This window comes from Chlamydotis macqueenii, chromosome 10 (genome assembly GCF_036417535.1).
Source record: "Chlamydotis macqueenii isolate bChlMac1 chromosome 10, bChlMac1.mat, whole genome shotgun sequence".
NCBI classification, from domain to species: Eukaryota; Metazoa; Chordata; class Aves; order Otidiformes; family Otididae; genus Chlamydotis; species Chlamydotis macqueenii.
In genome coordinates this window covers 22,935,999-22,950,598 of record NC_141565.1, presented here as the reverse complement: position 1 = coordinate 22,950,598, position 14,600 = coordinate 22,935,999, and the positions used below count along the sequence as shown (strand labels likewise).

General features: G+C 56.8%; 1 protein-coding gene across 1 annotated transcript in view; it reads left to right on the top strand.

Annotated features, from left to right (window-relative positions):
• The window catches only part of PLXND1 (plexin D1), a 77,186-nt gene extending 62,955 nt beyond the window's left edge, over positions 1-14,231 (top strand). The window contains exons 27-36 of the mRNA XM_086755568.1: positions 1,507-1,663; positions 2,685-2,788; positions 3,857-3,920; positions 4,299-4,333; positions 6,049-6,153; positions 6,973-7,136; positions 8,611-8,758; positions 11,764-11,904; positions 12,825-12,899; positions 13,514-14,231. Coding sequence (XP_086611694.1) covers positions 1,507-1,663; positions 2,685-2,788; positions 3,857-3,920; positions 4,299-4,333; positions 6,049-6,153; positions 6,973-7,136; positions 8,611-8,758; positions 11,764-11,904; positions 12,825-12,899; positions 13,514-13,630 — 1,110 coding nt within the window. The 3' untranslated portion in view covers positions 13,631-14,231. The remainder of the gene's footprint in view (positions 1-1,506; positions 1,664-2,684; positions 2,789-3,856; positions 3,921-4,298; positions 4,334-6,048; positions 6,154-6,972; positions 7,137-8,610; positions 8,759-11,763; positions 11,905-12,824; positions 12,900-13,513) is intronic.
• The last annotated feature ends 369 nt before the right edge of the window (positions 14,232-14,600 follow it).

Genomic DNA, 14,600 nt, shown 5'->3' with positions numbered 1-14,600 from the left:
TGCTGAAGTCAGTGGGTTACCCCAGACGTGCATCACCGTAATGCAGAGCAGGTTCAAGCCCCACATCCTCTGCAGATTCCTGTTACCAATTGACCTGTGAATTTACAGACCGAGAGTGGTTAGCAGCAGGGCGCAAAATACTAGCTTTCTTGACAAAAATGGTAACTTCATAAGTTTGAGCAGGGGAAATGCGGCTGCTTCCTACTTCGTTTGGAAGAAATGAAAGCAAACAGGGTATCCTGGAGGAAGGAGAGCAATGCAGGCTTAGGGCTAGCTCACCAGCAACCTCCCACATTGCTGGTAACTGAACGTCTGCTTTAAAGAACACCCGCACAGTGTACAATGTGAAAGTACATTGGCATTTAATGCTACGGAGAAAACCGGACTTCATCGGCGCGTTCACGTTGTTCTCATAGCCAAGGATGCTGACTGTATCCTGACGCTTAAGAGCAGCGTTTGCAGAGGAACCTCGAGGCTGTGAAAACCCCGGTCGTAGCTCTCGCGTGTACCAGGAGTCCTGAGAGGCAGCTGTGCTTGTGCCCAAGCAATGCTCCTGGCATCTGCAGCTTCCTGCCCTGGGCTTGCCAGTCGGGCAGCGTGGTGGCTTCAGGGCTGCATTCGCCACTCAACAAAGGCGCAGTGCTGCCCTCGGGTTTGGACACGCCAGGGAGCGGAGGGGACGAGCAGCAGCAGGGCTGAGGCTGTCACAGAGCAGAGCCTGGCAGGAGGGAGACACCACACTTGTAGCGTTCAGGTCTGCACAGCTTGCTAGAGGAGAAGGCACCTGGACTCTGCCTGCCCTCGCCAGCCTGGCCTGGCACAGCTCCCAAAAGCGGAGAGGGCTTTTTGTAGGAAGAGTCGCTCTCATTGCCCTGCGGCTTTCTGCTGCGACTGCCGCAGTACCTGGGCACCCCTGAGGTCTGAGCCAGTGTTTGTGGCAGCCTGCAGCCCCTTGCAGCTGCCTGTCCCGCTGTCCAGTATGTTCTGGAGCAGGTCAGTGGGTGGTGCTGGTGGTGGGCTCCAGCGCTGCCGCAGACCCAGCCTGCGGTGTGCTTCGAGCTTGTTTAAACAAAGGAGCTGGGCCGTTGTGTCGGGGAGAGGCTGAGCAATGAGCCTTGGCGGTCCCATTAGTCACCGGTTGGAGCCAAGAAGCTGAGGACATGACAGTTTATGGGGGTGACCTTTTCTCCTGCCCCCGAGGTGGTCTCTGTGTCAGGGCTAAGGCCCATTAGCAAGGCAGCCGTGAAGGAAGGTTGCAGTGTCGCTCCCCGTGTCCTCCTGGCTCCGTCAACAAACAGGGGCCTTCAGCCTGGGGGGCTATAAATCAGCGCCTCTAGCTGGGGGTAAGGCCTGGATGATCGCCTTTGTTCAGCCTGATTTCCAGCCGCGCAGGGCCCAGAGCACACCAGCGAGAGCTGTGTGGGCGCAGCAGCCTCCGTGCGTCCTTGGGAGCCAGCTGAGCTGGGCGGGTCACCCCCTCGCCCCTGACCCAGCCTCTGCCCACAGAACCTCAACGTCTCCTTCCAAGGCTGCGGGATGGACTCCCTGAGCGTCAGGGCCATGGACACGGACACGCTCAGCCAAGTGAAGGAGAAGATTCTGGAGGCCTTCTGCAAGAATGTTCCCTACTCCCAGTGGCCACGGGTGGAAGACGTTGACCTCGGTAAGGACGAGGTGCATAGGAGCAGCCGGTCCTGAAAGCCAGCTGAAGCACCTGGTGCTGCCCAGGGGCTGTGGTGTCTGTCAGAGGGTGGCGAGTGAAGCAGCACTGATGAGGGCAGGCACCAAGGCAGCCTGTTCCTAAGGCTGCTCTTCAGTGATGGGACCAGATACTGGCGGGCAGGAGGGAGCCACATAACTGGAAAGGAGCTTTAGGGAAGCCCAGGTGGAGCAGAGGGGTGCTTGGCCTCGCACCCTTTAAAGCCTATGGTCTCAGCCCCAGAACAGGTGCCCTCTAAACCACCCCTGCGCCTGCACGGGGCGTGTTTGTACGTGTCTCTGCATAAGCAACTCTGATTGAGCCCACAGCCTCCTGCCCGGCCGTAGATTCCGATCTGTCATTTACCTACCCAGTGGCCAACTTCTCCCAAAATTTAAGAAGGATCCAAGCCCAGTGCTGGTAGCCGAAGCCCATGAGGAGACACGCGCTAGCTGGCAGCGGTCGCGAGGCGTGACGTTCAGTGCCGTCAGTGCCAGAGGGACTCTCCATAGGCGAAGGCCCTGGGCTGGGGCAGTGGCAGGTCCCCGCTCCCCTCAGCTGCATGCATAGCATGTCCCCTGTTCACAGTTACAGGGCCAGCTCTGCCCTGCACGGAGCCACCGCCAGCCTTCGGTGGCCATGTGCCGGCCACGCAGCATCTCAGCTGCCTGGTGCTCTGCGAGGCAGGTCCCGCACGGCCCTTGGGGGCGAGGGGAAGCGGGGATGTGCTCCTCCCTCACTCCAAGCAGAGCCTTTGCCACCTCTGCCAGCTCCATCCAGGCCTCCTCTAGTCTGGAAATCCCTGCTCGAGGGGCTAACCCTGGAGACCGTTGCTAAACATCTGCTCTGGTTTCACCGAGCCCGGAGGCCTTGGCAGCAGGGCTGTGCGGTCCTGAGTGCTGCGTGGCCGGTCCCTGGCGCCCCAGACCCTGCTGCACGCCCCTCCTCCAGGCTGGGGTCTCACTTCTCCCTTCTCTGTCCTCAGAGTGGTTCGCCACCAGCACTGACAGCTACATCCTCCGGGACCTCGACGACACCTCGGTGGTGGAGGACGGCAGGAAGAAACTCAACACGTTAGCGCATTACAAGGTAAACCTGCCAGCGCTGCGGGAAGGCTTTGCTTCCTTGGGGCCTGCCTGGCCTCAGGGGTGAGCTGTGGTTCCCCTCCAAAAACAGGATTATCAGGAGCAAGCAGGGAGGTTGCCATAGCTCCGTGACAGCTTCCGGGGAATAGACATCTGCCCTGGCGAGAAGCTCGTTAATATTGCAACACACTGAAACTAATTAAACACTCTTCATGCAAAACAAGTTATTACTGACAACAGAAAGAGGAGGAAAAAAAAACCCCTCCTATTCCCAACGGCCACCAGCTTGGCTGATGAGTATCACTCTGCTCTTGATCTGTGCTCCTGCTGAAACCGCTGGCACAGCTGTCGCTGCCTGCCCTGAGAGCAGGGGCTAGCGGTGCCATAGGGGAGTGGGGGCCAAACGTGTGGCGAGACGTGGCAAATCAAATTGTTTTCTTGACCGTTTTTCCTTTTAAAAATAAATGAAACCAGAAATCTTTGTGTGATTTCCATATTCCCTGGTCTGCCTGGGAGCGTAATCCCCACTGGTCTGCAACAGTGCATGGAAAATCAAGAACGGAGCTGAGTACTCACTGGTGTTGTTATTTGTGTAACAGCTGTGCCGCTGAGCCCCACTGCTGGCACAGTGCCCCGCTGCGCCGCGAGCCGGAGCCGCAGCACAGAGAGGTGCTGCCAGCCCCGCGGGTCCAGGCTCCGGCCGGGCTCCTTCTCCCCTTCCAGGGAAATGCAAACAGCATGTGCACAGCGTAGCGCTCTTTCCTCTTCAAATTACCTGCCATCCCAAAATGTATCTTGGATACGTGTATTTGCCTAATTCCCGCCAGGTTTGAGAACCTCATTATCTTGCAGTTGCATTTAAAAACCCTTTCCGTGTAAAGCAGTGCCGTTGCTGCCGATTTCCAAGCCGGGAGCAGGAGCAGGGCAGGACAAGCACAGGGGACGTTTGTGACAGAGCAGCAATTGCACCAGCGTCACCCAGCTCCCGGGATCTCCCGGGGCCCTTCCCAGCTCCATGGGAGGCAACTTTAAGGGCCTGGTCGTCAACATCTGATATTCCGTTCCTCCGCAGATCCCCGAAGGGGCGTCGCTGGCCATGAGTCTGTCGGACAAGAAGGATGCCACACTGAGCAGAGGTAACGACTCGTGTCTCTCCCCCGTTGCTGGTGACCAGGCAGAAACACCTGTGGTGTTAGCCCATGCAGGGCTGCACTGGTGTTACCAGCACCCTTTTGTAGTCGTGCACTGGGCAGCGCTGGGCATCGGCCAGGCCACCTTCGTGCCAGGGAAGACACTGAGGTGGGCTGCGACTGCCGCTGCCGAGCGAGGGGCACCTGGGCAGAGCAGGCACACCGGCCCGCAGGCTGCCAGGGCTGTAACGGCCCCGCGCGGGGGGGGTGCTGGGGTCCCTGGGGACGGCGGAACGCCTCCTGACACAGAGGCTGTCTGCAGACGTGGCTTCTGTTTGCGTTGCCCAAATAAGCCCCTCTGTTTCTCTCTCTTCTGCTTCACAGTGAAGGATTTGGACACCGAGAAGTACTTCCACTTGGTAAGTACTGTGCTGCTGGCTGCGGGGCTGGTGGCTGCGTGGCGGGGGGCCGGGGGCCACTCTCCTCTCCTGCTCTTGGGAGCAGAGCCGACGTGCCAGGACACCCGCTCTGCACCACGGCACCTGCAGGCCAGGGGATGGGTCGCAGTGGTGGCTCCACTCCCCCAGACCCCTCCTGCCGCCGTGACAGCGAGGATGATGGCGGAGTGCGGGTGGGCAGCACCGCCCAGCCTAGGGAGGCCGGCGGGGCGCTGGAGGATGGGCTCCTTGCAGCAGTGAAGGAGTGCCCATCCATCTGCTGCATATTTCAGCGTATTTCGCCTTTACGCCAGCCACCCGTTAGCAGACCATGGAAGCTGTTGTGTTTGTCCCTGCGAAGGGTGCCAAACAGGCCGTTCCATCGCTGGCAGCAGCTGGTCCCTGCCGCGCTGGGGCGGGCAGGCCCCGGGCTGTGGCGACCCCCCGGCCGGGCAGGGGCCCGGGTTGTCCTCTGCTGCCAGGCTGGCTGGTGGGGCCACGTCCCCCTGGAGGGCAGCAGCCTGGAGGGCGCTGGGAGCAAGGTGACCAGTCAGGCTGTGTGTGTGCAGCAATCCCTTGTCTCTCCTGCACTTAAGTCTCTGGGTCCTGCTTTTTCAGTAAATGTCATGAAAGAAGAGAAAATCTTCTCAGCCTCGCTGTTATTAACGTAATTCATCTCCGTGGGCTGGAACATCAGATATGATGAACAAGCTTGATCAGGGCTCGTTAGTTTTCTTCAGAGAGGCTCACAGAGGCGCGGAAAGGTTATCTGTAGACAAGCTTCAGTGCTATGGGACATCATAAAAAATTACCAGGATGGCCAAGTAATTACTATGCCTGATCTAGCTGTCAGCAGCCACAGAGAGCTCAGGAGCACGGCAGGAGCGCGGCGCAGCGTCACCGGTAGCACCCTGCACAGCCCTGGTCCAGTCACCTCCCGGGAGCCCCGGCACGCTGCCTGCTTCCCGGGCTGGGGGATTTATTAGTTCCTGCGTGCGCGCCACACTCGAAGTATGAAGTGCTAAAAGCTAAAAGCTGTCATGAAGAAAAGTGTTACGGACAACAACAATATTTTATAGCCTGATTTTTTTTTTTTCTCTGCTAAAGTTTCCATGCTCAAACAGAATACAAACACAATGCACGCACACGCACGTACACACAGAGCCAGGAGGGACGGGAAGCTGAATGTGCACGTGTGAAACAGTGCCAAGATGGACTTAAATGGCTGGCTAGGTCATTACAGGGCAGTAATTAACAGACCTGACCAGTGGAATATTCATTTTTGTTTTTAAAAAGGCCAGGGTAGGAATACTGGCTGATCGTTCTTGCACTTTTTCCAAATCTAAGAAAAGCTGGTTTCCGCAGAAGCTTTGTGTGTTGCTCCTGGGAGCCTAACTGCAGCCGTACAGGAGTACTGCGCAGACCAGGAAGGCGAGCAGACTGACAGGCAAAGTGAGATGGATTGTTTCATTTTCTTTGTCTAGCGTGAGAGAGGCAATAGAGTGCAAGAGAAACAAATGTCAGAAAAACTGAGTATTCTGAATTCCTTTTTGAAAGCCATATAAGGGTGTATTTATAACAGAGTAGCTGCTTTTTAATTGAATCTTATAGGCAGCTGAAATTCTGTACTTGAAGGAAAATTCAGTGTGACACTTGCAGAGAGGAGTGCTCTGAACATGTCTTTTATATCGGCCCAGGTTCTCCCAACCGATGAATCAGTTGAACATAAGAAGTCCCACAGACAGAGCCATAGGAAGAAAGTCCTACCAGAGATCTACCTGACCAGGCTGCTCTCCACAAAGGTAGGAGGCGGGATGCCCTCCTTCCTGGCAGGGGGGTTGTTGTTGGAGGTCTGTAACGAGAAGTCCACTCTTGGGAAGGAGCACTGTGGGCTGGCCACTCTCGAGAGGTGGTGGGACTCTTCTGTCCTGGATGGCTGGAGAATGTTTAGTGAGGCTGCCGGGCACCACTGGCTCCCTGGGTTCCCTCCAGCTTTCCAGCTTGCCTTCCGAGCAGCAGTGCTGCTGCGCGAAGCCCCCCACGATCTCCCCGGGCTGGTCTGGGGTCTGTGCACACGAGAGGGATGCCGACCGCCTCAGGGCTCATGATGCAGTTTAGACCCAAACCCACCTCCCCAGCCAGAGATCCTGCAGGGAGAGGAGATGGGATGCTCAGCTCTGGGAGCAGGGAGAATGTCTGTGCGATCTTAATTCAGATTTGAACTTCCCCACTCTCTACGAGTGCTCGGCTCCAGCAGTTGGGCTCCTGGCCCATCTTTAATCCCAGTGTGATGCCTCACTGGAGCAGAGATCACAAGAATGGCCAGCAGTTTCCAGTCGTCTTTGTATTTACTGTGCAGAACAATCGCAGATGTGAGATCCTAGCAGTAAGAAAGAAAATCTCGATGCCAAAAGAAATTAAACTCAAATGCAAACTAATTATATCGCTATGCAGAAACAAACCTTTCCCTCCATGCTTCGGCATCCCCTTTCTCTTCTCATTTATCCAACTGGCAGCAAAGGGTTTCCCTTGTGCGTAGCAGTCGCAGCCCCTCACGCTGTTTTCCTGGGCTGGAGTCCTGCTGCTTTCCCCAGTCCCCATGGTGTGCGCTTGTCCCGCAGGGCACGCTGCAGAAGTTCCTGGATGACTTGTTCAAAGCCATTCTCAGTATCCGAGATGATAAACCGCCTGTGGCCGTGAAGTATTTCTTTGACTTCCTAGAGGAGCAAGCAGAGAAAAGAGGGATCACAGACCCTGACACTATGCACATCTGGAAGACCAACAGGTTTGGAAGACGAAGTTTCTCTCTTTCCTTCCTTCCGTCTCTCAGGAGCAGCAGCTGCAAAGCCGTGGGGTCCTGGACTAATCATTAGGCTGCTAAAAGTAGAAGAGGGGCTTGGAAAACAGGAGGGGTGGTGGAGCAAGTGGTGAAAGAAGAAGCCAAACTCAGGCTTGGGGAGCTTTGAACAAACACAGGGCTCAGGGGAACGGCGAGCTGGAGGAAGAGGGATAGGCAGATAAAGGGCAGAACAAACTGGCACACTAATGCAAATAATTGAAGGAGAAACAGAAGAGGGATGGGACGACGGGAGACAGCAACGGTGTTAGCTCTAAGCACTGGAGATCTGAGACACAGTCCAAAATCATGTCAGGTCTTAAAACAACATGGAGATTTTAAAAACAGCATATTTGGCTCCTTGTCATTTGCTTTCTCGCTTTTCAGCCCTCAGGGGCACTTTTCCCAACTTATCTCTGTAATCAAGCTAGGACTCCAGCGTACTCGCAGGACTCCAGGAGCGGGTGCTGTGACAGCAGTGTGCTGGTGGGCACCGCAGCGCTGGGGACCTGCCGGGAGCGGTGCTGAGGGACGTGGCGAGCAGCAGGACAGGGTGGGGAGCCAAAGTGAAGGGGGGAAACAGAGCAGGGAACAAACCAGGAGATTTAACCAGGGAGAGCAGGGAGCTTGGAGGGAGCGTCGAGGAGAGGCTCAGCACTTCTGAGGCTGCAGGGACAGTAACTGTTTCCAGCCCAACATGTGAAAATTAAAAACAGGTTTGGCTGGGATAGCAGGCATGCAGACGCAACCACTGAGCTGCAGATTTGCATACCCTTCATTACCTTTAATTGCCAGTAGAGCAAAGACTTACAGTGGCTTTCACTCCTCAGCTGCTGAGGAGGGATGGTCGGACGGGCGTGTGATATACCGAAACTGTGGTGTGGCCAAGTGAGCCCTGAAAAAACTGAAGGAGAAAATTATGAGAGAACAGAAAAAAAAAGACACATGAAATGCATTTCACAGGGCCAGGCTCACCATCAGAACCAGATGACGGTTACTGTCGGGGAAGGCAGAAAAGGAGCTGACACCACTGTTACAGAACTCAGCAAGCGAGGAAGCCTGGTCTGCCAGCCCCATGCAGGCAGACCTGCCCGTGTCCCGCCTGGTCCACAGCTGGCTCAGGGAGCTGCTGAAGGAGCAGGGTATGCACGTGCCTAGATGAGGCTGTACGTGAAGTCTCCTCTCCATGCCACGTGCTTCAGCCTGAGGAAAGGTCTCTTGAGGGTGCAGACATGTCCCTGCCCCTCTAGCGAGGCAGAAGGCCATACCCTACCAGGATGTGTTTTAATAGCAGAACCTGGCTCCTCATGTTTTTGGTCTATACTATTCACTCTCTATCATCATCTTTCCTGCATTTCCTCCCCTCTCCCTCTGGAGTACAAACATTCACCCGGTGTGTGTTCCTGGCTTGTTTCCCTCACAGCCTGCCACTGAGGTTTTGGGTCAACATCCTGAAGAACCCCCAGTTCGTCTTCGACATCGACAAGACAGACCACATCGACGCCTGTCTCTCTGTGATAGCCCAGGCCTTCATTGACGCCTGCTCGCTGTCTGACCTGCAGCTGGGCAAGGTACCGGCCAGAGAGGGCGTCTCGCAGAGGCACAGAGCTGTACGGGTGGGAAGGGGCTCTTGCAGGTCACCCGTCCAGCCTCCCCCAGCAGCGGGGCTGGCTGAGAGCTCAGGCTGATGCAGTTGAGTTTTGGCTGTCTCCAACAATGAGTTCTCCTCCTCCTTTTCCCCAAACTTTGTTCAGGCTTGAGCTTGCAATTTGCACCTCCTCTGTCACAGGCCGCGGTCAGGGAGTGGGAGCACACGGTCACAGGCAGGGTGGACAAAGGGCAAGGCCCCAGCCCGGAGGGCTCGGAGGACAGAGGGGGACCCAGCCACTGGCTTGTGTGCTCGGTGTTACCCGGTGGCCGTATGAGCTGTGCTGTGTCGCAGGAGAGCATGCAGCTCGCTCAGCCCTGACGGGGCTGAGCTGGTACATGAGCAAATGCGTATTTGCTGTGGTTGGCTCGGGCAGGGGTGCAGTGTACCAAGGTGAGCATGGGTGGGTGTCAGCGCTGCGCTGAGCACAGGCACGGGAGCCCAGCTCCCCCTGTCAGGGCTGCTTTAGGGGACAGTAGCAGCGTGCCAATCCCGTAACAGCAGCTGAGGGACCAGGTACCCTCCCAGTGGCAGGATGGAAAATGAGGTGGCTTCAGGTGAAGCTTGCCTTATTGCTGTCGGTGCCTGCACAGCCTCTCACCTGGGAGAGTCGTGAGAAGCTCGTGAGCCGAGCCTTCGTGAGCATGGGCTGCCTGCGCCTGCCCGGGGAACACAGTGCCAGCCCAGCGCCCGTGCAGGTGAGGGGGCCGCCCAGGCCATCCCCTTGGCACCACGCATCGGCGCACGGAAAGCGCTTGGCGGGCGCTGCCGCAGCCCTGCCAGTGGAGCAGTTGGTGCTCCCCTCCCGTGGCAGCGTCTCTGTCACACGCTGGCCGCCTCTGGCGCTTGGTCAGAGCCCAGCGGACTCAGCACACCCGCCTGGGAAGCAAAGCCTGCTCCCAGCAAAGGCGAGGCAGCGCGGGCCACAGCTCCTCTCCCGCCATCGGGCTCCCACGCACCGTCCCACGGGGCTGGGAGGCGGCGAGACGCCCAGCGCGCATGCGTTCTGTTCTCCCACTGCCTTGGCTGAGAGCAGTGTTGACATTTGAAACTTCCCAACATAAATAAGTTTTATTAAGAAATGCTGTGAATTGTCCCCCCGCCGCCCCAGGGGCTGGCTGCAGCACGGCGCGTGACGTAGCGGGGACCTACAGCGAGAGGGGCGGGAGATGGGCACTGCTCAGCGCATCCCCTGGCTGAGAGCAACAGGAAGCCTTCCCTGGGAGAGGGTGACACTGGAGGAAGATCTAATGCGCGCCTGATTTTTTTGTTTGTTTGGGGTTTGGACTTTTTTTTTGCCTGTGTTACGAAACACCTACAATTTGTCCTTGTCAAGCCGTGGGTGAGGGGAAGAGGGGTCAGCTGGAGTCAGACAGCAGATGGAAACATTTTTCAGGAATACAATAGCGTAAGTGAAGGAATTGTTGAGTAATGTGGGAAGAATAAATCCTCAGCATAAAAATCAGCTTGCATATACACACAGCATATCGCTGAATGTTTTCCAGGCTGGATTTTTCCCCTGGATTCAGCGTGTCGCTCTTGATACTGCAAATGGGAGAGCAGACAGACTCCATACAGCTACAGTGCACAAGCAGTTAATGAAGCAGTGCCCATCTCTTCATAGTACAGAGTGGACAAATCAGACACAAATTAAAAGAATAACTCAAAAAAAGAGGCAGCATGGGTCTCTCTCTCTTGTGTTTCTAAGGGGAAAAAAAAAAAATATGTTGTGAGCAGGCTTTGTAACTTGGCTGTGTTCCTGTAATGCTTTGTCATTGGGTTTGAAAATAAACTGCTGTGGGATCTGGTGGCACAGCCTGGTGCCCATTTCCCATTTCCCCTGCAGCATTAGCCACACTACATATTGCAGCAGCAGATTGCAGCTACCCCAGGCTTCCTTATTTACTGCCAGATACGGCTGAAGGTGCTGCTGCTGCGGCTGCAGCCCTGCCGCGCTTGTCTCCTCTGGCGAGCCTCCCTCCCCTCTCCACCTGCACCAGCGTCAGGGAGCAGTCCCGCGCTCCCGGGTCGGGGCGCGTTGATCTTACCCCCTCCCCGTGTCCCAGAGCCTGGGGCTGTTTCCCATGGGGCTGCACCGCTCGGCCAGCCGGCCAAGTTCATTCCCAGGGTAATGGCACCAGCGGGGCAGGATTGCCTCGAGGTTAGAATAATTCATGCTTGTGTTTGCAAGGAGCACAGGTGGGGTTATGCCTTCACGGGTGGAACCCGAGTGTGTGGCTGCACGGTTAAGGCTGCTTTGTCCAAGCTGACATTAATCAAGAGAACTCCGTATTTTCTGTTAATTACTTCACATGCACTCAATATAGGCCAGGCAGGCTGGGTAAGCCAATGCAAAATAAATCAAAGCTACAAGAGCAATCCAAGAGCAACATTTCAACTGACAAAGTTCAGCTTGTGAGAGAGCTTTGTTCTTCGGTTTAAATCAAGCTGGCTGCTCAAGAGACCTCAGTAAATGCGTGCAGAAGCCCTTCCCTTGGTACCACTTTCCACACGCAGAGCCACGGAGCGCAAGTGTTTTATCTGACACAGTGGTGCTACACCCATCTGCAGAGCGTCTGACCCGTGCATGCTTTTTAGCCTGCCCTTGCTGCAAGGGACCACCTTCAGCAGCGCTGTAGCTAACAAACAGCTCACGCCGGGAGGAAGGGCAGAGGGACGGTGCTGCGGCTCCGCGGGCGGGTGGCACCTGTCTGCAGCACCTTGCTGTGTCTGAGCAAGCGCCTCTGTCAGCTGCTCTGTGCCTGGGTCCCCCGCACGCCTGGCTGCGTAGCGCCGGCACCTAGGACGTAGCTGTTTCCTGAACCCAGCTGTAGCTGAGGTCGGTCTCTGATGGTCAGGCAGACAGGATAAAAAGTTTTCAGCCAGAACAACATGGTGTCTGATTTCAGTATCTCGCCCTCGCTCTAGGACTCCCCAACCAATAAACTACTGTATGCCAAGGAGATCCCCGAGTACCGGAAGATTGTGCAGCGCTACTACAAGCAGATCCACGACATGCCCCCGCTGAGCGAGCAGGAGATGAACGCCCACCTCGCGGAGGAGTCGCGGGTAAGGCGCTGGGCCGCAGCAGGCGGCGGGGGCTCGTCTGGGAGCACCCCACGCCGGGGCCGGGTCTACAGGCTCAGTGCCTTGCCGGAGTGAGGAGCACGCGCCCGCTCCGCTCTGCCTGGCAGCGGGAGTGGCACAGAACGCAGGTAGGCTGCAGTCGGCTACGGCTGAGATGCTGGAAGGAGCAAACAGGAACGGATCTTGTGCCTCAGACTTCCAGGCACAAACTTCGTCTGACCTAATTCCAAGCATCTTCAATTACAACCAGCGCTGCAGTAAACACCCCCGAGTTAGCTTGAACATAACTAGCTTTGGCACCACTGGGAGCTGAAAGCAAAATTCAGAGCCAGGAAGTTTGGAAAAGGATCTCTGCAGCCCCCGGCCAGCTGGCCCCCGGGCACCCGCTGCCAAGGCCAGCCCTGAGCCCCAGGCAGCGCGCTGGCAGCCGGCCGGGCTGCAGGATGCTGGCCCTGCTACCAGCTCCGGGAGCTGGCAGCCACACTCCGGAGCCAAGTCCTGCCAGCGATGCGCCACAGCTTCCTCAAAATGAAACCATCTCCCCGCGGTGGTTCAGCTTCAGCCACTGAGCAGGTTTTTTTTTCCCGTCAGTGTTCTTCTGCCCAGCTCTCGTGCTGCCCCGTCCTTTGAGATGGCTTTGAGCACTGAGGGGAAAACAGTGCTATCAAGTGTGGGCATCTAAGCTTTGCTTTAAAAAGACTGAGGAGGTTGTTTTTTTCTGATGTAAGCAAATACACCTTCCTTAAAGGAGTAAGGCAAAAGTCCAGCTGCATCAATGCAACAGTAACAAAAACACCCAGGAAAAATCCTTCTTTTAGTCTAGTTAATGCCTGCTGATGGGCTTGAGCTCACTTGCTGCGTCACGTTACTATTCCTCCCCTCTTTGTTCTGTCTTTATACAGAAATACCGGAATGAATTCAACACGAACGTCGCCATGGCTGAGATATACAAATACGCCAAGAGATACCGCTTCCAGGTAAACGGGCTCAGCTGCAGTCGGGCCCCAGCACACCTGAGCCGGGAATGACAAGCGGTATGTTGTAACCGAGGGGTCAGACGCCTGCATCCAGTCCCACGGAAAAGGAATTATTGTTTTTTGTGTCATCCCACGCACATAGGCAGTATATGCACACACAGATGCACCTGCTCTCCTAGCCCTTGGCTCATGACTTCTTGGAAGAGAAGGCTGGCTATTCCTGGCTGACTTTAACAGCGTTTGCCTGGGCCAGGCTGAAGGAGGGCAGAGCGCGCTGATACAGTCCACACCCAAAATAACTGGGCACGTGCCGCAGGCGCTGGCGCTGCCTGGCTCTGGTCCCCTGCACCCCACGCTGCGGGCTAGCGCTGCACCCTGAGCTTTGTTACTGCAATGGCTTTTGGTTACATTCTCCTCCTCTCCTCCCCCCGCCCAGGGGCTCGACTGTCCCCTGGAGCAGCCGGAGGGGGCCGAGGCTGTGGGGCAGGGTGGGCTCCTCGTCAGAAGTCTGACTGGGATTTGGGCTGAACAGGGCTGGCGGGGGGAGCGGGGCTGGCGGGTGGGCACCCCTGCACGCCGTGCCTCAGCCACCAACCTGCTCGCGTCTCCTGCAGATCGTGGCTGCCCTGGATGCCAATCCCACGACGAAGCGCACCCAGCTCCAGCACAAGTTTGAGCAAGTGATTGCACTCATGGAGGATAACATCTACGAGTGCTGCAGTGAAGCCTAGGCCGACTGCAGTCCTGGAAGTGACCTCCTCCGCAGCACAGTGCCATAGGGAACCTGCCTTCAGCCATGGATACACCGTGGGTCGCGTCTGCCAGGGTCATTCACAAGCCAGCCTTGAGGCGGGGCTGGGCCTGCCCCGCGGCTGAAGGGCTCCCTCACCTAACCAGAAGCCACAAGACCCCTTTCTGAGCAGCTCAACAACCCTCTGCTCTGCACTGTGGCACCCATAATTTATTTGCTGTCAGCCAGAAATGGAGACGTGACACTTGTGGCAAGCTCAGATCACCACTTCCCTCCGCTCAGCACCCGAGCGGTCAGCGGCCCCATGCATCCCTGTGTGTGGGTCCTCGGGAGGGGAGACCGGGCTGCAGGAGCCGTAACAATGGACGCAGAGCAGAAGGGTAGCCTCAGGGAGTAACGAGCAGAGATGGCAAAGGCCATTGGAGCAGCGCCTGAGCCCCCTTCCACACCATCCCTCTGCCATCCTTGTTTTTCCAGCACCAGGGACTCTATCAACTGTTCACTCTCTGCTGCATTCTGTGTATTTTTGTGCCTTTTAATTTTTGTACTGTATGTGTAAACATAACCACTCGTCCATCTGAGACGTGGGGAACTCGGGGCTGAGACAAAGCGGTTGCTTCCCAGGTAGCTAAGCGTGGTGGGAGCACTTCGTTCCCTAACGGGGACAGCTGTTATGGAGCTGGGGGAGCGTGTTCTGTTCTAGACAGTGGGGGAGAGGCAGCTCCCCCGGCCCCAGAGCTGCGTGTGCAGTGAACTGGAGTTGGGGTGGGTCAGCAGATGCCCCCTGACCGCCCACCTTCCAGGTGCTGCTGCCTGGCGCTGCACTCTCCCTGCCACACTGGCTGTGCACCCATCCGTGGCACTGCCCCGGCTCAGCCCTGCCAACGCCGCTCGTGCCAAGAGGGGCTCGCTCCTGCCCACATCCCTGTGACAGAGTGAACTTGAGCCAC